The 22,555-nt window shown below is 34.4% G+C and overlaps 6 protein-coding genes across 6 annotated transcripts; 2 read left to right on the top strand and 4 right to left on the bottom strand.

Moving 5' to 3' along the window:
- Positions 1-2,518: 2,518 nt before the first annotated feature.
- LOC106364284 (cytochrome P450 71B17-like) lies at positions 2,519-4,540 on the bottom strand. The gene is made up of 2 exons (XM_013803899.3): positions 3,409-4,540; positions 2,519-3,335 (listed from the first exon to the last, which is right to left on the bottom strand). Exons 1-2 carry the CDS (start codon positions 4,306-4,308, stop codon positions 2,694-2,696), a joined length of 1,542 nt encoding a protein of 513 aa, XP_013659353.2. The 5' UTR covers positions 4,309-4,540; the 3' UTR covers positions 2,519-2,693.
- A 3,154-nt stretch (positions 4,541-7,694) lies between these two features.
- On the bottom strand, positions 7,695-9,647 carry LOC106366571 (probable aldo-keto reductase 3). Its single transcript, XM_013806193.3, has 5 exons — positions 9,368-9,647; positions 9,079-9,282; positions 8,488-8,660; positions 8,316-8,418; positions 7,695-8,228 (listed from the first exon to the last, which is right to left on the bottom strand). Exons 1-5 carry the CDS (start codon positions 9,587-9,589, stop codon positions 7,887-7,889), a joined length of 1,044 nt encoding a protein of 347 aa, XP_013661647.2. The 5' UTR covers positions 9,590-9,647; the 3' UTR covers positions 7,695-7,886.
- A 351-nt stretch (positions 9,648-9,998) lies between these two features.
- Positions 9,999-11,942, bottom strand: LOC106366570 (probable aldo-keto reductase 6). Its single transcript, XM_013806191.3, has 5 exons — positions 11,573-11,942; positions 11,239-11,442; positions 10,828-11,000; positions 10,638-10,740; positions 9,999-10,550 (listed from the first exon to the last, which is right to left on the bottom strand). Exons 1-5 carry the CDS (start codon positions 11,795-11,797, stop codon positions 10,212-10,214), a joined length of 1,044 nt encoding a protein of 347 aa, XP_013661645.1. The 5' UTR covers positions 11,798-11,942; the 3' UTR covers positions 9,999-10,211.
- A 1,781-nt stretch (positions 11,943-13,723) lies between these two features.
- BNAA09G13080D lies at positions 13,724-14,555 on the top strand. The gene has a single exon (XM_013802684.3). It carries the CDS (start codon positions 13,749-13,751, stop codon positions 14,343-14,345), a length of 597 nt encoding a protein of 198 aa, XP_013658138.2. The 5' UTR covers positions 13,724-13,748; the 3' UTR covers positions 14,346-14,555.
- Positions 14,556-14,560: 5 nt separating this feature from the next.
- Positions 14,561-16,581, bottom strand: LOC106366572 (pentatricopeptide repeat-containing protein At1g60770). The gene is made up of 2 exons (XM_013806194.3): positions 16,264-16,581; positions 14,561-15,945 (listed from the first exon to the last, which is right to left on the bottom strand). The coding sequence occupies exons 1-2, from the start codon at positions 16,489-16,491 to the stop codon at positions 14,698-14,700; spliced, it is 1,476 nt and encodes a 491-aa protein (XP_013661648.2). The 5' UTR covers positions 16,492-16,581; the 3' UTR covers positions 14,561-14,697.
- A 1,790-nt stretch (positions 16,582-18,371) lies between these two features.
- On the top strand, positions 18,372-20,759 carry LOC106362849 (F-box/kelch-repeat protein At3g04660). Its single transcript, XM_013802685.3, has one exon. The coding sequence runs from the start codon at positions 18,651-18,653 to the stop codon at positions 19,728-19,730; it is 1,080 nt and encodes a 359-aa protein (XP_013658139.2). The 5' UTR covers positions 18,372-18,650; the 3' UTR covers positions 19,731-20,759.
- The last annotated feature ends 1,796 nt before the right edge of the window (positions 20,760-22,555 follow it).

Raw genomic sequence — 22,555 nt, 5'->3', positions numbered from 1 at the left:
AAATTGGAATAGAAATTTTTTCTTCGTAAATTTTTTCATCCTCGAAAAATGAGAGAAATAGAGTAGAACCCATGTGTCACTAATTTGACAAAAAAAATCAACATGATTCATATAAAAATTGAGGAATACGAATGTCACCAATATTCTGTTTGTAGAATATCGTCACCAATTGAAATCATTATTTTTTAATGTTTCTCAAATCTCCATATATTTACCTAAATAAAATGGCCTTTTTCAAAAATAAAATATATTAAAAATTAAAAACCAAGTAAAATAAAATTGGATTTTAAATAAAATGAATTTTAAATAAATAACGTAGTTATTTTTATACGAAATAAAAATAGTATTTTCCAAAGTCAAAAGGCTTAAATTTTTATTGAACATGGAGCATATAGGCTAGCGACTCTGAAGGAGTTCCCAAATCAACCAAAGCCAAGAGTGGATGAGTTTTCCTGAAAATCATCTAGAGATTTGTGTTTTCATCTCTAGGTGATTGTTAGTTAGGCCTAGTGATTGCATCTCTTTTTGATTGTATTGATCTGAGTCTTAGTCTCCGATAATGTTACTCCTGAAAGAAACCGTTGTCGATATATCCTAGGCTAGCGCCTGACCTAGATGCGTTTTTAGATATTTCATATCCCTAGTCACTTTGACTTCCCTTGATCTATATGCAATACGATCCTTTTTGTGGTGCACTGAATCGTGTACCTCTATAATGTGGATATCAAGCTTAAGCTCAAATTTAAACACAATAATAATCCATAACTAAAGTTACGCTGGTTTCATTTAAATATTTGTTAGTTGCTATTTAAGAAATATATACGAAGGCTAACACTTTAAGCAAATGAATGTCTGGACAAATTTTCGTCTACATGCATGCACTTCCCGACAACAATTTTGATTAAGTTAAGGTAGAATAATCTATATTATTTTAATTTATTTAATCATACTATATATTTCTATTACATTGAAATGATTATGTTTTGAAATCATAGAAAATTCGGGGTTGTGTTTATTATTTATAAATTGAATACTATAAATTTTAAAATATATTATCTATTTTTTTGTTCAAAAAATATGTTACCTAAAACTAGTTATGATTTTGCGTGTTACAATCACAAGCGTCAGTAAATGTTTTCAAAAACAAAAATTGTTAAAAAAGTATTATTATATTATCGCAATGGTGATCAAATTTTTTAGTGATTATTATAATTTTTTATCAACAAATATATCTAAAATGTAACAATATTTTAAATTATGAGTATGGGTAAAACGTATAGTATATTTATAGTAGTTAAGTAATTTATAAACTATATTTTCAAAAATATGCTCTGCCTTCAGTAGATAAATGTTCTGGTTCAGCCACTGCTATAAACAAAATCAAATGTGGGAGCCTTAGAAACGACCAAGAAAGACATGGAGCTAAAAAGCCACATGTGGTGGCATGGTGCTATAATGGCGATGGCAGAATAAGATTTACATGAGGAATTCTGAGAAAAATTAATGGGAAATGGACACAATCGATGCTGAATTCTAAAGATAACACTACAATTGAGTAATGCAGAAGATAAATCAAGAGACAAAATAAATACAAGCAATCAACTATGCTTTATTAGAAATCGCCTAAACAATCTATTACAAAACTTGCTTATCAGTTTTTACACGTCAGTGTTAACACCCTAACACACGTTACTGACAGATTCCTAATCTACCCAAACATGTCTCTTTCCCGTCAGTACTTCAGCATCTGCTTCAGCACGACCCAAGAACACCCCTAAGGGATTTTCACCCTTCCTCTATAATAATAGCCAGTGTCTTATGGAATACAAACGACTCCATAGCTCTTTTATAGTGATCTCCACGTTCCTGAAACCCTAATCTCCAAGGAACATGAATATGAACAACTTCCATATCAATAAGTACACTTTCCTTTTATTGAAATGTACTTATTCCTCAAGGCATAAACTTCCTCCCCAAGTTTATCTCTTGCCTTTTCTCCACGGTATAAATTTGCTCCTCAAGTTTATCCCACGCCAGCTCAGCATCTTGCGTCTACATGGTCTCTACCACTCCGTATGCCTCATGGTTCACTCTCTGACACACACTGCCTCAGAAACTACTTCAACGACTACGTCAAGACATAAACCCTCAGTTTATCCTTCTCCATCTCAGCATCTCTTGCATCCACATGGTAACTCACCACTCCACATGCCTTATGTAGTAACGACTAATACCTCCAACATCAGTGATTTTGTCGCCTAATTAGTCACGGAAGACCATTAACATCTACGAGTTCCATTTGCATCTTCACATGCTTTTGTCGTTAATGACGTATTATACTAAGAAATTCTGAGAACAGCTTTGTCTTCTTCTATCATTTTCTTTTTCTAGGTTTAATCTCTTTGAAATCCTTAACACTTATCTGTTTAATGTTCTCTTAATGATAATGAGTCGCATGTCAAAGAGTTGTACGGTTTAAAGAAGGAGACGAGATCTTGAGCGAGTGTAATGAAACATATCTACAACACATAGTCTCCATATATATATATAAGACTCCACGGAGCCATTATTCAGGCTTTTCACAAAAATCTTACAGACAGTTTAAGATAAAAGTGCACGGATCGTTACCATACAGACACACTTATACATAACATACATTCCATTTTTTGCCAGAGAGTGTATTTGAAACTTCTTCAGTTTCTGAAACTGGAGTTTGGTGTAACCAGTGAACTAAGAACCGGGACCAGCTTAAGAGGTACTTTCTTGACGACCGTAAGAGTACCAGCTTCTTCTATATCGATGTCTCTCTCCGTCATCCCATCAGGCAACTTCCAGTCAAAGAAGTAAAGTAAGTTCAAGAGTCCCAATTCAACAGTAGCCATCCCCATTGTTATCCCGGGACACATCCTTCGACCAGAGCCAAATGGTAAGAATTCGAAACTCTGTCCTCTATAACCCACAGGATTATCCATAAACCTGTCCGGATTAAACTCTTCCGGGTTTTTCCAAAGTTTGGGATCTCGAGCTATCGCCCATGCATTGACCAAGATCCGTCTCTTAGGAGGAATATCATAGCCTTGAACCTTGATGTGAGTCATAGTTTCCCTTGGAAGCAGAAGAGGAAGTGCTGGGTGTAACCTGAATGTTTCCATGATCACGAGGTACAAGTAAGGAACCTTACCGATATCTTCTTCGGTGACTCTCTCCTTACTGTTTCCAAGGCGGTCACGGATCTCGCCTTGAACTTTCTTCATCACTTCCATGTTTCTAGCGAGTTCCGTCATTGTCCATATCATGGTGACGGCCCCTGTGTCTATCCCACCAAGAAATATATTCTACCAATAAAGGAAATTAAAACGTTAGATTAAATTTGAATACTAATGTGTTTAAAGAACTCTTAAGATTTACCGTGAGAACCCCCTTCATATGATCTATTGTAAGCTTTAAGGAATCATATTTTTCTTGTTTATGGATCACATGCAACATTGAAACTATAATGTCATCGTGATATTTTGAAGATCTTTCAGGACTCAAATGATCATCGATCATATGTTGAAACATGGCATCGAGCTTGAAGAAAACATTTTTGAGCCTCTTGTGTTGTCCCGACAGCAAGTCAACAAGCCATCCAACTCCCGCATAGGGGAAGAAATCAGAGCAAGTGAAACTAGCTAGGGCAGTCTCGGCTTCGAACACGAGCTCATCTATCTTTTCTTGATCCACAAACTTGCTCTCGTGGAAACTATGTCCAAAAGCAAGTTTAAAGAAAATACTCGCGGTAAGCCAGTAAAGGGTTTTGCTCAAATCGACTGTAGATCGATCAACGGTGGATTCGGACAGTTTCTTGGCCATGAAGTTACACTCTTCCTCTCTGATATATCTTGAAGACTGAACCTTTTTCAAAGAGAAAAGCTCGCGCACCAAAAACTTACGCCGCTCTTTCCACTCTTCACTGTATTGCGAAAACCCGATATCTTTAAAACCCCGAGAGATTAGCCTCGGTCCGACAAGATTAGGCCTCGTGCAACAGTCTTGGTCATGAGTTCTGAGCACTTCTTCAGCTGCTTCTTTTGATGAGACTACCGTTATAGGGGCCATACCTAAGTGAACAAGTATGACATGTCCCGTTCTTTGAGCTAGGCGTTGAAGTGACCTGTGAGGCAACTCTCCAACTTGGTGTAAGTTTCCGATGATCGGAAACTGTGGAGGGCTTGGAGGAAGATTCCATTTAGAGCGTTTCATCTTCTTTCCGACAAAGATTAAGGAGGCAAAGGTGATGATGAAAAGACAGAGCAAAGAGATTGCCATTTTTCTTTGTTTCGAGGCTTACTGAGAAAATGAAATTGATAAATGCTCTTAAGTACTTTAATAGTTCCAAGAGGCAAGAAGAAAACAAAAGTTGACTGGAGTCCCCTGAGATGTGCTTCAAACTCATCTCAAAGTACAGTGAAACTTAGTGTTCAAATAATGTATTTTTTTCTCGTTGCAAAATACTTCGGATAGTGCACAAGCTTACTGAGAAAATGAAATTGATAAATGCTCTTAAGTACTTTAATAGTCCAAGAGGCAAGAAGAAAACAAAAGTTGACTGGAGTCCCCTCAGATGTGCTTCAAACTCATCTCAAAGTACAGTGAAACTTAGTGTTCAAATAATGTATTTTTTTCTCGTTTCAAAATACTTCGGATAGTGCACAATAATTAAGAAATTTTTTTTTTTAAATGATTAAAATATAAATTAAAAATTATTTTAACTAATTACAAAATTGAATACAAAATATCATTGGTCACACAATTTTTGATAAAGTTAAAAATTATATTAAAATATGAAAATCATCTATTTTGAAACATAAAAAACTTTCTTAAATATCATTTATTTTAAAACATAATGAGTATATTATAACGGTGAATAGTGTTTTATTCTTGAAAGCATAGACACTCTGACATAGTTGAAGCCCCCAATGCATACGTGCAGCACAACAACATCAACATATTATTACCTATCTAGTATTGGAGTGGGTGCACATTATTAATTTATTGCAACTTCAACATCCCCTATATATTATTTGAGAAGCATTGCAATATTTTTTTGTAGCCACATGTCATCACTAGAATGATTCTTAGAATCTTTAGAGAAATAGGTTGGTCCATTTAAATATATAATAAGGTTTTTATTAAACCACAATAAATACATTATTAAATGTGTTTCATTATTTCCTTAAATAAGATTACGGAATTGCCTAATGTGACTAAAGTATATATGACAATTAATGATTTTGAATAATAAAGATTTGATAAAAATAAATGTGTATTATAATTATATTTGTTTAATTTTAAGCTATTAAAATAAATTAAACAATCATAGTAACTATATAATAAAAATTTAAAAAATTATTTATATATTATATTTTGAATTTTTAAAAACGAGTATAAATTACTAAAACTGTTAAAAGTTTCACATTCAAATTTTGTGATCTATGATTTAAAATTTTTGTTATGACATGATACAAATAATTAAAAATAATATAAGTTGAAAGTCTCATTTAATAAGTATCAAAAAGAAAAGATATATAAATATATGTATCATTTTTAATTAAACTATATGCCATATAAAAATATATAAATATCTTAATTTTGAAATTTACTTTGAACATTTTTTTGATAAAAAAATTTGAAAAAATATTGACAACTTAATTTTTTATAATATTATAAATTACTTAAACCATTAATCCCACAGTGAAAATTTTGTTATCACTAATTTAGATTTTTTGCTATAATAGATACAAATCATAAAACAAATATGAGCAAAAAGCATCATCTTATAAATATTAATATAAAAATAGACCATATATATGTTACTATCATTTAAATTTAATTATATATCATATCAAATAGAAAAAATATTTTTTCGATTTATAAAATTTATTTATATGTTCGCACCAATTTAATTATATAAATAGTAGATAATGAATTTTTAATTATTTAATATATATTTATTTATTTCATAATATGTTATAAACATATAATATATAAAATAATTTATATATATAACGTTTATTCCGTGCAAGGCGCGGATCTTAACCTAGTCAATGTATTATTAGAGGAGCTCCAACATTACTCGGTTATTTACTCCAAAACTAAAAAAAAATACTAAATAGAGTGATGAACAAAAAAACAAAAATATTATTATATTATTTTTTATTTATTATTTTATTTTTTATTATATTTTTTTAGTTGGAATAAAATATAAAATAGGATTAGAGATACCCTTAGTTACCTCTCTCGTATTGGAGTGGTCACAGACCATTTTGAAAGATCAATGGCCGAGCCAGAATTCTTTTTTTTAACATGGGTCAAAATTTTAATGTTTATCACTTGCCAAAATATTTACTCCGTTCAATGTATTAACATAGTGAATAACTTAATTTTGATACAAATAATTTATTAATGAAAGCATAGACACTGTGAGATTGTTGAAGCCCCTATACATAGGTGCAACACAACAACTTCAACATATTATTACCTATCTAGTATTGGGGTGGCTGCACATTATTAATTTATTACAACTTCAACATATTATTTAGGGGTGGCCAAAAAACCGGAACTAAATTACCCAACCAAACATATCCAAAAAAAACTTGTACCGAATTTATGAGTTATTCAATTGGATACTAAAATTTTATACCTGAAGAATCAGAACCAAATCCGTACCAAACCGAAAACCAAATAATATCCATACCTTAACAGATGAAAAACCCTTATATAATTACCTTATACGTTAATATTTTTATAGTTTATACTTTATTTCAATGGTTATCACGTGTCTGATAATTAACTCATAAAGTAACTCACGCTCTCTTCTTTGTTAACTTTTTCATTTCTAATTTTGTTAGTTACATATTGTAACAGGTACTTATTGGATGCTTGATGGTTTTCTCTGCTGGATTGGTGTTTCTCAACTTTTAAATGTTTTATTTTCAACTCTTCGGGGTTTGCTTGTTTAAAAACCTTGTGCGTTTTGGATGTTTTATTCTCACAATCTGAATTGTGGTTTCTGTGATATAACAAACTAATTACATTGAAGAATTAGATAAAGAGAGTCTATTATATAAAGAGTTGTCCAACTCTGATAGTGCGAGATCTTTTGGGATGAAAAGCAAAAGTAAATCCATGCCACCTTGCCTAAGGCCCAAAGTGGACAATATCGTACTAATCGGATAATATAGAGTTGGACACGGAAAATCTGCAAGAAGACCAAAATACCATTCGAGTAGGAACGGAACCCATCGAATTAGGATTGGGAAGTATGTGTGGCAGAGATCAAGTCAAAAAAATCCTGGAAGTCAGTTGTGGGACATGAGATGAATGTGATCCTTAGTTTGAAGGGAAGAATGTGATATAACAAACTTAGTTTCACATTGGAGAATTAGACAAAGAGAGTCTAATATATAAAGAGCTGTCCAACTCTGATAGTACGAGACCTTTTGGGATGAAAACCAAAAGTAAATCCATGCGGGCTTGCCTAAGGCCCAAAGTGCATAATATCATTCTAATCGGATAATATAGAGTTGGACATGGGCTTTAACAATCCCAACAGTTTCTGAATGAAAAAAATCGTTCGAATACTATTTTGGTATTGGTTTTGATTCACTTATTTGCAAGTACATCGAATTAATTTGGGTAAAGTAAGCATTAAGAACCGAACCCAATTGGAACTGTTTTATTCTGGTTTTAATATGGTTATCAAACTTCAAGAACCGAAGGAACCGACCCGATCTGACCCAAAATTTTAACGGTTCTCTAATAGTTACCAAACTACAAGAACCAAAAGAACCGAGAACCGAACGGAACGCCCACCCCTAATATTATTGCCAGAGCCCGAGGAGCTCTCAAACGGTGGCTTTCCAAGAAGACAACGGTGGAGTGTCTGAGTTCTTAAAGGTGGGTACCATGGCAGTGTATCTTTCTCCTTTCACAGACTCTGGCTGTCCGATGGTCTTGAGCTCAGACATCTCTTCTGGAGTGATTTCCACTGATAAAGCTCCAATGTTCTGATTGAGGTTCTTGATCTTAGTGGTTCCTGGAATGGGGCAAACATCATCTCCCTGGTGGTGAACCCATGCGAGGGCTAGTTGTGCAGGAGTGCATCCTTTCTTCTCCGACATTGCACAAACCTTGTCGTATAGAATCTTGTTGTGGTCTAAGTTTTCCTGTTGGAATCTTGGTAGAGTCTGCAACAAGAAACAGATTCTGAGCATATGTACAGTCAGTGTAATTCATCATCAATCAAGTCTTTCAAAGCAGATAGGAGTAGTTGCCTTTCTGAAGTCATCATTATCCAGCTTCTCAACAAGCTTTGGTCCTGATGCGAAGAAGCCTCTTCCCAGAGGACTGTAGGAAACAATCCCTATCCCAAGTTCCCTAAAGAAGGAAAGTGAACATCAATATTGATGAATATCGCACAATGAAACAACGACGTAATCAATATACCTGCATGTCGGGACAATATCTTCTTCCACGTCCCTCGTCCACAAAGACCACTCTAGCTGCACTGCAGTAACTGGGTGAACAGCATGTGCCCTTCTGATAGTTGAGGCAGAGGCTTCAGACAAACCAATGTACTTTATCTTACCTTCTTCAACTAGCTTCTTCAGTTCTCCCATCTTGGAATTTATAGAGAAAGAAACTCAGGAGTGTAATTGAAGAAACCCCCTCAGACAATAACCCAGCAGTATCACAAATGGGGAGTCATGTAGGGCCGATTCTAAGATTTGGGAGGCTATAGACAATTTATTAACGGTTCCTAGATTTTTTTTCTAGAGATTTGGGGGTTTATATATGTAAATTTGTTCTTAAATTTTGGGGTTTTCACTAACCTATGTTCAATGCTTCACTAACCTATGTTCGGGACCGGTTCTGAATCATGAGACACAAGCGAAAACATGTTCTTACACCCTATTTGTTCAATTATATAAACTAAAGATAGACCTACTTTTTTAGCAAAAAAAAAAAAAAAATAGATCTACTTGGAAACTCTGAAAGAGCATGTCATGGAGGATGACACTGTTAGAGAAGGCTTACAGTGATTTCGATAGGGAGACGAGTATCAACCCGATGCTGATAATAGAGATCAATGCAGGCAACATCAAGCCGTTTTAAACTTGCTTCACAAGCAACCCTCACGTAGGCAGGATCTCCTCTCACCTCTCTCTTCCCCTCTGCATAAGTGGCGCCAAACTTGGTCGCAAGCTCCACTCTCCCTCTCACCCCATCATACTTCAGAGCCTGACGGAGGATTCAAACATATCAACAAATGACAAATCATTTCTACAAACAAAACAATAACGGAGGATCAAATCACGATCCGAACCTTCCCGAGGAGCAACTCGTTGGTCTCAGGACCGTAGACGTCGGAGGTATCGAAGAACGTAACACCGGAATCAATGGCGTGGTGGAGAAGAGCGATGGCGTCAGCTTCCGGCTTAGAAGGGCCGTAGAAAGAGGAAATGCCCATGCAACCGAGGCCCTGCGCCGAGACCTCAAGGCCTTGGCTTCCCAGCTTCATCCTCCTCACCTCGCAAGGTTTCGCCATGGTTCTCTCTCTCTCTCTCTCTCTGCGTCGTGTCTAACCTCTGAAGCTCGGTTATTGCTGGACACTTGTAGTTTTGTTGGTGAATGAAGAATATGTGTCCAAATTTGAAATTGACCTTTATAACCCTAATGTAGTAATTCACGGTTTACAAAACCGGTCTACTATCCAATTTGATAGATCTACTACATATCCGATCCGAGATTGTCGACCCTATAATTAGTAACCAAACCGGTTGGTTTGATCTTTTTAACCTTGATGTAGTAATTCGCGGTTTACAATTTGGTTTACCATCCAATTTGATAAATTTAACAAATCAGATCCGACGACGACTATAAATAGTAAACAAACCGATTGGTTAGGGATTTAATGATTCTTCAAAACCATTGGATCGGTTATATTTCCGGTTTTGTGTTCTATTTTGTTACACATTTCATAGGCACTGCTTGTTTATGGATCAATTTTATATAAATACATATATATTTTCATCAGAAACTTTATTGAAAATTTACTCATAAGAATTTATTGAATCGGCATAAACCCTATAAAACTTAGCGCCGCTCCTCATATGCATTCTTAAAACCAGTCACCAAACGGATGAAAAACTTGTGCAAACCAAATATGGTTAAGCTGCTTTCCAAGAAGACAATGGTGGAGTTTCAGAGTTCTTGTAAGTAGCCATTATGTTCCAATGTCGTTCCCCTTTCACTACATCCGGTCTGGCAATGGCTTCAAGCTCAGCCATCTCATCAGTAGTGAGTTTCACAGATAAAGCTCCAATGTTCTGGTTCAGATTTTCGATCTTGGAAGTTCCTGGAATGGGACAGACATCATCTCCTTGGTGGTGAACCCATGCAAGAGCTAGTTGTGCAGGAGTGCATCTTTTCTTTCTTGCTATCTCTTGGACTTTCTCGAAGACAATCTTGTTGTGGTCTAGGTTCTCCTGTTGGAATCTCGGTAGAATCTGTGAACAGTAAAAATAGTAACAAACAGAACATAACTAAGATGACTCCAAAACTTGAAGAGAGAACTGAATCAACCGTGTACTTGCTTTTCGTATATCATCATGCTCCAAATTCTCAGCAAGTTTGGGTCCTGATGCAAAGAAGCCTCTTCCTAGAGGGCTATAAGCTACAATTCCAATCCCAAGCTCCCTTAAGATGTTACAAGAGATAAGATATTAAACATTTAAACGAAGAGAAAAATGTAATGGCTGATTCTGATTCTGACTCCTCACACACCTGCAGGTAGGAATGATATCTTCTTCCACCTCTCTCGACCATAAAGACCATTCTATCTGCACAGCGGTTAGTGGGTGAACAGCATGTGCTCTTCTAATAGTTGAGGCAGAGGCTTCAGATAGCCCGATGTATTTCATTTTACCTTCTTCAACAAGCTTCTTCAGTTCTCCCATCTTTGAAAACAAAGTCACCAAAACAATAAGTTTAACAAGAAAAATTTATAAACAAAAAATTAGCTCAAGGACCATAATAATAGATTACTCAATCATCACATTAAAATGCATATCTCAAACTCCAAGTTGTTCTCATAAACCTTATTATTACTACTAATCAGAGTTTTGGTTGCTCTGTGAGATTATCAGTAACTTGGAACACAAGTTTAGAGTAAAACTGAAACCAAGAAGGCATTACCGTGACTTCGATGGGGACAGTGGTATCAATCCGATGCTGGTAATAAAGATCAATGGAGGTAACACCAAGACGCCTTAAGCTAGCCTCACAAGCAGACCTCACATACTGTGGATCTCCCCTGAAACCAAATTTTCCATTTTCAGAAGCAGTGATCCCAAACTTTGTCGCTAATTCCACTTTCTCCCTCAAACCATCTTCCAAAGCCTGTCAACAAAGAGAAATAACACAAACAGATCCACAGATCAAGTGTTTGATGATTGGCATGCAGCTTAAACCTTAAACTCTAATTCACAGGCTAAAACCCTAATCCCAGGTCATATCACCAGCTTGTTACCTTGCCGAGGAGCAGCTCGTTTGTCTCGGGGCCGTAGAAGTCGGAGGTGTCAAGGAATGTGATTCCAGCTTTAATGGCGTGACGGAGGAGAGCGACGGCGTTGGTCTCAGGTGTCGGAGCGCCGTAGAAAGCGGAGAGACCCATGCAACCAAGACCCTGAGCCGAAACCTCAAGCCCTTGGCTCCCCAGCTTCATCCTACGAACTCCCAAAGCTTCTTCCGTCATTGATGGAGCAAACTTTTGATGATTAAGCAAAAAGATGCAGCGAAAATGGGCTAACACACAGAAAAGAAAAGGGTTTTTTGAGCATTTGGAAGCAGTAGAAGCGAGTGGTGTTTATAACACTGGAGTCAGCGGCCAGATTTTAAGGTTCAAAGTTAAAACTGAAAATTAAGAGGACAAAACAAATTTGTAGTCTTTCTAGGATTTTCTATTCGGACATTTGACTGTATTATTGTTTAGTTTTAAAGTAAAAATAGTCTTTAAACTTTGATGTCACTGCTGACTTCGGCCTTGAAAAATAGATTTCTTTCTTTCTTTTGTCAACAAAGATAGATTTATTTCTAAAAGCTTAGAAAACTATTTCTTAAAGAAAAGCTACCCAGTTGATGATAAAGGTAAAAATTTTAAGTTTATCTGTTCTTTCCAATATAAAAATTTATTATTTAAAATATTTTTACTGTGAAAACACAAACAAAATATATAAAATTAAACAAATAGCAACTACTCAAATCATTAAGGGTTGATAAATATATTTTGTTTAACATCGATGGCCTAATACAGAATATGAAAATAACTCATAACAATAGAATTATTTCCCAAGCTTATAAAAAAATGACTTAAACATACAACATTTAAATACTTAAAATCATGAAATAAATATAGTTTTTACCAACATAACCCAAAATTTAAGTTTGAAGGAAAATATAAGCATCTTATTCAATCAAATGTAAATGTAATTTTAATGTAAATGAAATTAAACTATAACCTTACGACCAAATAGAAAATTTTGAGAATTTTAGACAATATAACGAATTTAATTTTATTTGTAAGATTTTAAAATTTATTTTCAAGGAAATAAATTGAAATCATGTAAATATAATAATTATGAAAATTAAAATTTAATAAAATTGAATAATTAAGAAGTAGATGAAAGAAAAATATTGTAAATCATGTTTACCAATAATCTTCTATATAAACAAGGTCAAAACTCTAAAAAAAAAAAGCAATTCATGTGAGAAATGTGCAGCTAAAACTAAGATTTTAATACTCTACACGCTATACTCCTATTTTAAAATCAATAAAAACGATGACTTTGATTTTCTTGATCTCTTGATTCTAGCATAGTATCACCAAAACCATCATTTATTTGATCCTAACTTGTATAATCTATTTTTTTTTAAAAGTAGATTTAACAAAACCGCGTTGATTCAAGTGGTAAAGAAGTTCTTGCTGTAATTTCCGTCATGGGGGTTCGATTTGCATGGGTTACCTAGCTCACTGTTCAGTACGCAGAAAGTTTTTTTGCCGGAATACTGGTGAAGGAAAATAACATTGGAAGCACCATTCATTCTCAATTTGAAGTGTTAACTGGAGAAAGTAAATCTATGATTACGTTCCAGCAAACATAATTTTTTTTTTCTTTTTGCAATAGTGTGGGAGTTGGTGAAGCTGATATCTGAACCATATTGATAGCATACTTTCTCAATTTATGAGGAATTCCAAAAGTATATAATATTTCTCAACAGGTTCACAAACTCATTTATCTATATGTAGACAACATAAAAGCGCATACAAGTTAATACAGTGCTCATGTAAACGCTAAGTCACCAGTTTGGATCTCCAAATGGTTTTAAGTTCATATTGACAAACAAAAAAATTCAATTGGTCATTTTATAACTTGCTTGTTTTGAAAGATCAATGTAAGCCATTTGTGCTTGTAAAGAGACACAATTGACATTAAAAAAACACACACACACACACACAATTGACGTTGCATTCTAAAATCTTAGTTTATTTTGATATAAAACATACCAAATCTCTATAATCGGTTCCTAAAACGAAGTTAAACCTCCCAAACAAATCAAATTTATAGTTTACCAAGAACAAATTTTAGCAAATTCCCACCACAACCAATAATTCTGAAACCAAAAATATAATTCCTTTTATTAGCGAGATGAACTTAATTAGAAAAATTTCCCACGATAACTTATTTCCACTTTTTTTTTTAAAGAACAACTTAAAAGAAAATATGGCGGGCTGCAACAAACCCCAGCTCTACCTGACGACCATCGTCCTTACCGTGGTCTTCCTGACGGCGAACCAAGCGGTGGAAGGGCGTCGCAAGGGCCTCTGCGCCCGAACTGCATACCCAAAGTTGTGTCGACCGCTGGTTAAAGGGTCAAACCCAAGACTAGCCACACTCAGCACCATTTGTGCCCTCGAGACTAAGACAAGACGGGCGATTGCAAACGCAGCAAAGTACAGAAAAGGAAACAAACAGGTTACGATTTGCCACGCGAAACTTAGAGACGCAGCCTTTAACCTTAGGAAGGCGAAGAACAGCCTCAATAGACGACATAGTAAGATGCTGAGAATCTTTTTGACCAGGGCTGTGTCAGATTACGGCGTTTGCGTCAACGCGTTCGTAGACTCGCATCAAGTTAACACCGTTCAGAACGCTGCGGATGAGCTGAGGAAGACAGGAACTAACTGCTTGTTTCTTTCTACTTTGATTAGAAGAAGATCGAACCGCAGGAGAAAACGTAACTAATCCCTCAAAAATCTGACAGAAAATAACATGTTTTCCCTTTGGAAGTTCTTCTTGATCAACATTTAAGCTTGTAATGTAATTATTATAGAACTCTTAGCCATTTTCTTGATTTTCAAATGTAATAACCAAAATAAGATTCAAAAAGGGAATTACATTGTGATGGAGTTTCGTTCTCTCAACTGTAAATCAAAGCTAAGATCAAACCAATTCACAAAAACATGAACAGTCATAGCCTTTTTTTTTATTACCAAAAAGAAACAGAGCAGAGAGAACGCCTGGCTCTTACACGACTAACAATGTCTTGCTTGAAGGGAAATAACAAAAACAAAGGAGAAGAGAGATTGAATAGACCTCACTCATCCTGACATAATTCATCGAGCAGCTTCTCTGTTGCTTTATCAACCTTCACCTTCTCCATCTTCAGACGCTGGCGCATAGCAGGATGGCTCTTTCCAGCTGCTGCATATGTTCTTATCAATGACGCAAAGGTCTCTGCGCCTACATCATCCGTTCCCTTCTTTAAAATCTCAATCAAACTCTCAGCTCCGTTAACATCTTTCTTTTCCTCGAACTGGCTCATCAAAGCTCTGACTGTATCCTCTGACGGTATCCACTTGCCACCATCTCCTTTGCCGATAGAAACCGCCTTAGTCATACATTCGAGTGCTTGAGCCGTTTCACCCCTCTTTACATAGTAATCCATGAAGAGCTCCCACGTTTTCGCATTGAGCTTCCCTCCTCTTCTTGGAGATTTCTCCTTGAGTTCATTAGCTTTTTCGATGAGACCTTCTCTTGCATAAGCTCCAATCATCACATTTACAACCCGGATGTCATAAGTAGAGCAGTTCGCTTGCCACTCCTTGAACAGTGTCTCTGCACCAGGCAAATCTTTCAAGTTCACCAGCACTTGTATCATGTTCAGATAAGCTACATTCGAGGTTTTTGGCATAGCCAGCCTCAACGAACGCCAAATCCTATAAACCTCATTCAGTTTCCCCAGTCGTCCATACAAAGTAACAAGAAACTGATACGCCTTAAAATCCCTCTCCGTGTTTTTCATCTCCAGCTCCTGAAGAGCCTTCTCAGCTTTCTCAGATAGTCCCGCGTCAACGTATATAGACGCCATGTTGCTATACGTAGTCCAATCAGGAGCAACTCTACCATCTCTATTCATCTCTTCAATAACTCTCTCAACCCCAGAAACATCCTCGGTAGCAGCCAAAGCCCTCATCCAGACATTGTAAGTGTAAGAATCCGGCATGACATCCTCGGCCTTCATCTCCTGAATCATCCCCGGAACCCTCTCGGCCTGCCCTGTCTTTGTGTAGAGAGTCATGAGGCTGTTGTACGACATGGAGCTAACGGTAATGTTGAGCTCTTTCATCTTGCTGAGTAGACCTTCGGCTTTCTCAGTCATCAACTCCTTGCAGTAGCAGTTCAAAAGAGACGCGTAGGTGAGCTCGGTCTTAGATGTTTCCGGAAGACCGACAAAGTAAGACTCCCCAGCAGCGATTCCACGAGCTTTGGCAACGAGATCGAGATGGATTGCTTGGTCACTCACCGTCTTGTTCATCCCTCTATGTTCCATAACTTCAGACAGCTACAAAATCCAAAAAAAAAAAAAAAGACACAAACATTTGAATCTCACAATGAAAAATCAAGATCACACCTAGTTCAAGATTAGAGATCCAAAAGTTACTAGCTTGTTCGTAATTAACTCTGAAACCCTAAATCCTAAATCATAAACCGTAAACCCTAACTTGTTCGTAATTAACTCTGAAACCCTAAATCCTAAACCCTAAACCCTAACTTGTTCGTAATTAACTCTGAAACCCTAAATCCTAAATCCTAAACCCTAAATGCTAAACCCTAAACCCTAACTTGTTCGCAATCCCTAAGAATGGAGAAAATGCGATACCTTGAGAGCTGGGTAATAGAGGCCGCGGCTACGGAGCTTCTTGATCGTGTCTCCGACTTCCCATTTGAAGACGTGTTTGGTGCCCTTGAGGAAGTGATTGAGCTGCTGACGGACACTGACCTCAGATCCGCCGTCCTTGAAGAGACGATGGTAAAGGGGTTCGTCGAGGTACTTCTTCGTCGATCTCTTTACGATGTCTCTCGGCCGGCTCAGATGTCGCAGCGCCATTTTCACGTCGATCACAGTAAGCAGCGAGAGAGGCTGAGGTTTCCGGTAAACCCTAGTTGAATGTCACACTCGAGGGAATGGACAAGAACCTTTCCATGGGCTTTTTTTTGCCCATTTATCAATTAAAATTATTGGGCCTTTAAACAAGCTTTTTTTTATAGGAGAAATTGTTTTGATAACTTGGGACCACTTTTTAAAAAATACACTTCATCAAAATACTTCTTATATATTAAAATACAAGTCACAACTTAGACTCATTTGTGATTTTTTAAAAATAAACCTAATGGACATATTTCTATAAAGTCATGTTACATTTAGTCTCTAATCTTATCATTTAAATTTTGGATCTACGAAAAAATTTTATTAGGCTATCCATAATTGGATTTAAACAATAGATGATTCATTAGATTTATAGATAGTTTAAATTAAATAGATAAAATTTAATATTGTAATACTATTCATCGATATGTTAAATATTTAAATATTTGTCGATGTTAACTTTTAAAATTATTAAAAAAAAAATTTAAATAACAAAAATCATATTATCTAACAGTGATTAATCTTTACTACATTAAACCAATGAATTTTTTTTTAAACTATATAGTTTATTTTAAAAATTAAACAAAACTAAATATTTAATTATTTACTTGATAATATAAATCTATGAAGCGAAAAGTTTATTTTTTAAAAAACTTTCTAAATTTGTGAAATGTTACAATATCTTTGAATATGACAATAAATTAAAACAATATTTTACTAATCTTTATATATATAGTTACGATTTTAATAATGAAATAATAATCCAAAAATATATATGTAGAAGAAAATACAAATACATGTGAAAGTTTGAAACAATCTATTCAATAAAAAAATATATCGTAAACTTATTATGTTTTAAAAATTGATAGGTTCACTTTACCAATAATACGTGACATCATAGAACTGTTTATCAGATGTGTCTTTTATTTGAAAAACAAATTTTTTGATGAATATCTTTAAATGAATACATAATTTATTTTGGCTTCATTCCAACTGTGTGTTTTTACATGCAAAATTTATTTGTGGTTCTAAACATCAAATTTTATGACATTGAAAGGGCTGTTGTGTCGTTGAGTTTTGTTGGTCTTTACAGTTATTTGTTGGGTAGCTTAGTTTCTCTCGCAACGGGATAGTTTATTGCCTTGTTCTATGAACCGGCTTTAGTTTCTTCGTTGTCTTTCATCAATGTTTAGGCTTTGCCATGATCAATGTATAGGATTGTACATATATTCTTTTTGCCACATGATCAATAAATTTGAAATTTCATCAAAAAAAAAAGAAAGAATGTTTAGGCTTTGTTGATGGTAGTTGGTTTCAGTTTCTTGTTTTTAGTTTGGTTCACTTTCACAAGTGTCTCTTCCCGGCCTACTTGTCATCTGTGTTCAGTTTGCTTTCGGTTCTTGTCGGAGGGATTAGACCTCCTTGCTCCATGTTTCTTGGTGCTTTCTATCTAGGCGTCAATTGGTCGTGTCCATGTTGTCCGACTTCCATGTTGTCCGACTTCGCTGCATTCCGGAGTTTTGTGAAGATCATCGTCTGGTCTTATCTTGCCGGATTATGAAGCAACGAGTTTTTGTGATAGAGAGGTGGTTTTTCATCATTTTGCGAGTAGGAAGATGTATCTTGGGTTGCTAGCAAGTAAGGATCCTACTTGTTTGGGACAGTTATTGCCGTCTGAGTCGTAGGTGAGACTCATCACAGATTCACAAGAGATGTTGACAAGCAACTCCATTATTCTTGTTTGGTGTCTCACAGTCTCACGACTCTCTCTTGATCCTTGGTTTTAATATTTTCCCACATTTGTATGGGAATATCTTATGATGCCTATTGGTGTTTTTTTTTTAGCCGGTTTGGCTCAGTGTTGTAAGAACAGTTTTTATTCCAAGCATTAAAAAAAAACATCAAATTTTATTTCACCATATAGTTTCATAAAATTAGTTTATTTAAAAATAATGACCATCAAAACAAATTAAAACTACTATTATTTATACAAAACATCATATATTTTTATATAGAAATTATTATAAATGAAAAAATAATCTGCGGATCTGATTCTAGTTTTATTTTAAGATAGCAGACTTGAATTAGGGTTTCAGATATAAAAAAGAGCGAGGAGGATCATGAGGTCAAAGGAAGGAGATGATACAGAGTCTCTTTCTCTTCCTGTGGATTTGATAATAGAGATTCTTACGAAGCTGCCTCCGAGATCTTTGTCAAGGCTCATCTGCGTGTCAAAACTCTGGTTATCTATAATCCACGGTAAATATTTCAACGACTTGTACCTTACTCGATCTTCCACACGGCCACGTCTTCTTCTCCATCGCTACTGCCATGATACGCGGCGTTCTCACTATTCTTCTCTCTCAAGTGAACCGTCTCTTGGTGATAGTATTACTCTTCCAGGGTGTCAAATTTCTCCACCAGTCCGTGGCTTGATCTGTTGTGTAGATCATGACTCCAGTATTGTCGTGATTGGCAATCCTAGCACGGGCCAGTTCCTAACTTTAACTGATGCCATAACTGACATAATCTTTTTTGGATATGATCCGGTTAATGATCTATATAAAGTCCTTTCCATGTATTTCGTTCATGATATAGATGGATCAGTGGTTCTTGAAAAGTCTCAAGTTCTCACTTTAGGAGGAGCTCAAGAATCATGGAGAGTGATCGAATGTAAGTATCCGTATTACCCAGGAACACAAGGTATATGCCATAATGGGGTTGTTTATTATGGAGCGTGGTCTAACCTCACTGACAGAAGATCTGTAGTAGTGGGCTTTGATTTGAGATCTGAAGAGTTCAGTCTTATTACATTACCTGAGGATGTTAAAATCGTATCACGTTTTGAGTCTGATTTGGTGCGCTACAACGGAAATATAGCCTTAGTAAATGTTTCACTGACCCGTAAATTCGACCTATGGGTTCTAATGGATGTCAAAAAACATGAGTGGTCAAAATATTCTGTCGTTGCTCCTACTTGTGACTTCTTCCGTTGCAGGGGTACTATTGAAACCGGAGAGCTAATATTTGAACAATTATATTTTGGTGACCAGTTTTCAATTCTCTATTACGATCCCAAACAAGACAAGGCTAGAAGAGTTGACCTCGAAAGAAGAGGAGATACTACGTCTGGTGGTAGGAAATTATTCGTGGATCACGCAGAGAGTCCTATGTTTCTTCCAAGGAAGTTTATCCATTGATGGCTAGTGGCTGGAGTTTCCTAAATCAATTGCTCTGTTCATCCTCATTAGGAATCATATATAACCCATTGAAATGAAAGTATTGATGACCCATTTGGGGAGCCATTTTTTATTTATTATGATTAGATTTGCAGAAACCCAGATATTTGCGTTGTATTAGTTCTTTTCTAAAAGAAAACATTTGTCCAGTCATTTGATATATTCTTATATTGTTCATCTTCGTATATGAATCACAACTAGCAAGAAACACTGACTAATGACTATTTCGGTTAAAATAGGTAATTCTTGGCTACTGAAGAATCAAGGCTTCCTTTTCAGCCCCATGCTCAACCAAAATACTCTTCAAACTTTCAAATTCTGTTTCAGGACTTTCAACGTATTCAGTGAGCTGACTTGACCTTGTACGCATGGTACTGTCCGTGTCTTAAACTAGCAACATTCCGTTGAAGCCTAAAACCGATAAGAATTTCCAAACATGATAAATGGTCAAAAAAGATTAAAATAACTGACGTAAAATGTGGAGTCAGAAGAATCTTGTATTAGATTATGGTGACTATTGTTTGTGGTTTTTGCTTTAGTTTTTGGTTTTTGTTTTTACAAAAACCATTTTTCATCCAATTAAGTTTTAGTTTTTTTGTTTTGCTTTGGTAAAAACCATTTGATTTGCCAATCAAGATTTTTAATAAATAGATTTCCTAAAATTTAAGAGAAACTAAATTTTGAAAAGTTTAACCAATTTATGAAGAAAAACTAAAAACCAACTTTTGTGAGCTTCTATTAAAAAATGAATTTTGATTTTTTTTCTATAGAAACTACTACGTTTTAATTAATTAATTAATAATATTTTTCATAACTAAATTATCATACAGTGTTTTGTACATTAGATATCATATAAACAATAATGTCAAATAATGTATTTGTGTTTCATATCTGAAAAATAAAGTTATATATTTTATAAATAAAATAAATTAATTTTAAAATTAGTCATTAATTTCTATAGTACAAAAATTGAATATTTTTAATAATTATTAGTCACATTAAAAATAACTAAAATTAGAAAAACATAAATATTCTTTATTAATACAATATATTGTATTAATCTTGAAAAATAAAAATAGCCATTCAAGTTTAAGAAAATATAAATAATTTATAAATTTATAATTAGTTTCACAATTTTACCTATTTTTATTTTTGTATATTTTAGAATATTTATATAAGAACAAATATTGCTATTCAATTATTTACAAAAATATTAAAATTATAAAATATTGGAATTTGATAAAAGGAAATTCGTTTTTACTATTTTCCTATATGTTTTATATTATTTTTCAGTTAAATTTTTGATTAGATATATAATAAATCAATAATATGTAGTAGAATGTATAGTATGTGTTTAAGATTATGTTTTAATGTTCAAAAAAAGAGAAGATTGTTTTTAATATTAAGACTTTCTTAAAACCTCTTTTTAGGAAATCACATTATATATAAAATATAATTTCGTTTTTAAACATTATAATTTTTTTATTTTACTATTATATCTATTATTTAGAATTATAAAGAAAAATAAAATTGAAATTTAATTGGAAGAAATTAATAAACAAAAAGAAAATAAATATTTTAATAATTGTCATTTGATAAAAGGAAATTTGTAATTACTAAAAATATGAAAATTATATAAAATTGGAATTTACATAAAATGAAATTTGTTTTATTATTTTCCTATATGTTTATATCAATTTAAATTTAATAATGTTTATTTTCATTATGTATGATATTTGGAAAAGATAAAAAGGAAGTAAAATTACAAATCTAAATAATAGTAAAATACAAATCAAATAAATAATAAATAATATCAATTAAATATAATATTTTATTTTGTTAAATATATCTCGTTAATTAACCGTACTGAAAATTAACGTGAGCGCGACACGTATGAAACTGATTTCTCAATTAATAGTATATATATACATGCTTATTTTATCTTAAGGTGAATTTTTAACGGTGTAGCCTCTTGTTTAATTTTCTAACAATATGGTAAAATCAGACATGCAATTTTTATTATATAATTAGAAATATTACTAATGAAAAATTAAAAAGATTTTAAGAATGAAAAACACATTTTCATAAATTTGCTTGTCTTGAAAATAAAATTCACATGGAAGAAAAAAATCCACCAATTTATTTTCCACTATCGCACCAAAAGGAAGTAAAGCGCTACAGAGTGTTTGATTTTGTAATGGCTGATTGAAGAAAACACAAGGGGTCAAATGTTGATCCACTCTTCAAATAGAACTTGGATTGACCAGGATTCAAAACTTTGAAACGAGACTCTCTCCATCTCGTTACTTCATTGAATACTTGCACGGAAAATGATATATACAAGGCTTGAATATAGTAATAATTAAAGAACCGATTCGTTCATACTCCCCGTCATATGGCTGGAGGAGTATTATTTCTGCTAGATCTTTGGTTTGTAAAGGACTAATTAAAAGGGTGGGGACAGGTTCATCTATATCAGTATGGAATGACCCTTGGATCCCAGCCACTCGCCCGAGACCAGCAAACAAAAACCTTCAAAACAGTTACCCGGATATCACAGTGGATTCCCTCATCAATCAGGAATCCCGAACATGGAATTTACAGGCAATCAGGACTTTGGTGGATCCTCATGATGTGAAAATTATTGAAAGTATTCCATTAAGTCGGAATCAGATGGAGGATAGAAATGGATGGCATTTTACTAACAATGGAAAATATTCGGTCCAATCAGGTTATCAAGTGGAAAGGGTATATCCTGATAAAGAAAAACCACCAGATTTTTATGG

The sequence above is a fragment of the Brassica napus genome, chromosome A9 (assembly GCF_020379485.1).
Source record: "Brassica napus cultivar Da-Ae chromosome A9, Da-Ae, whole genome shotgun sequence".
Classification (NCBI taxonomy): Eukaryota; Viridiplantae; Streptophyta; class Magnoliopsida; order Brassicales; family Brassicaceae; genus Brassica; species Brassica napus.
Note: the sequence above shows the minus strand (reverse complement) of the source record. Positions and strands in the feature narration are given on the sequence as shown.

Coding starts and splice junctions, on each gene's coding strand:
- LOC106364284 (XM_013803899.3), bottom strand. CDS start 4,308: ATGGCAATCTCTTTGCTCTGTCTTTTCATCATCACCTTTGCCTCCTTA. Junction 3,336..3,408: donor ATATGAAGGGGGTTCTCACG/GTAAATCTTAAG, acceptor CTTTATTGGTAG/AATATATTTCTTGGTGGGAT.
- LOC106366570 (XM_013806191.3), bottom strand. CDS start 11,797: ATGACGGAAGAAGCTTTGGGAGTTCGTAGGATGAAGCTGGGGAGCCAA. Junction 11,443..11,572: donor ACGAGCTGCTCCTCGGCAAG/GTAACAAGCTGG, acceptor CTTTGTTGACAG/GCTTTGGAAGATGGTTTGAG. Junction 11,001..11,238: donor CTGTCCCCATCGAAGTCACG/GTAATGCCTTCT, acceptor TTGTTTTCAAAG/ATGGGAGAACTGAAGAAGCT.
- LOC106362849 (XM_013802685.3), top strand. CDS start 18,651: ATGAGGTCAAAGGAAGGAGATGATACAGAGTCTCTTTCTCTTCCTGTG.
- LOC106366571 (XM_013806193.3), bottom strand. CDS start 9,589: ATGGCGAAACCTTGCGAGGTGAGGAGGATGAAGCTGGGAAGCCAAGGC. Junction 8,419..8,487: donor GATATTGTCCCGACATGCAG/GTATATTGATTA, acceptor TTCCTTCTTTAG/GGAACTTGGGATAGGGATTG. Junction 8,229..8,315: donor ATAATGATGACTTCAGAAAG/GCAACTACTCCT, acceptor TTCTTGTTGCAG/ACTCTACCAAGATTCCAACA.
- LOC106366572 (XM_013806194.3), bottom strand. CDS start 16,491: ATGGCGCTGCGACATCTGAGCCGGCCGAGAGACATCGTAAAGAGATCG. Junction 15,946..16,263: donor TCTATTACCCAGCTCTCAAG/GTATCGCATTTT, acceptor TGGATTTTGTAG/CTGTCTGAAGTTATGGAACA.
- BNAA09G13080D (XM_013802684.3), top strand. CDS start 13,749: ATGAACTTAATTAGAAAAATTTCCCACGATAACTTATTTCCACTTTTT.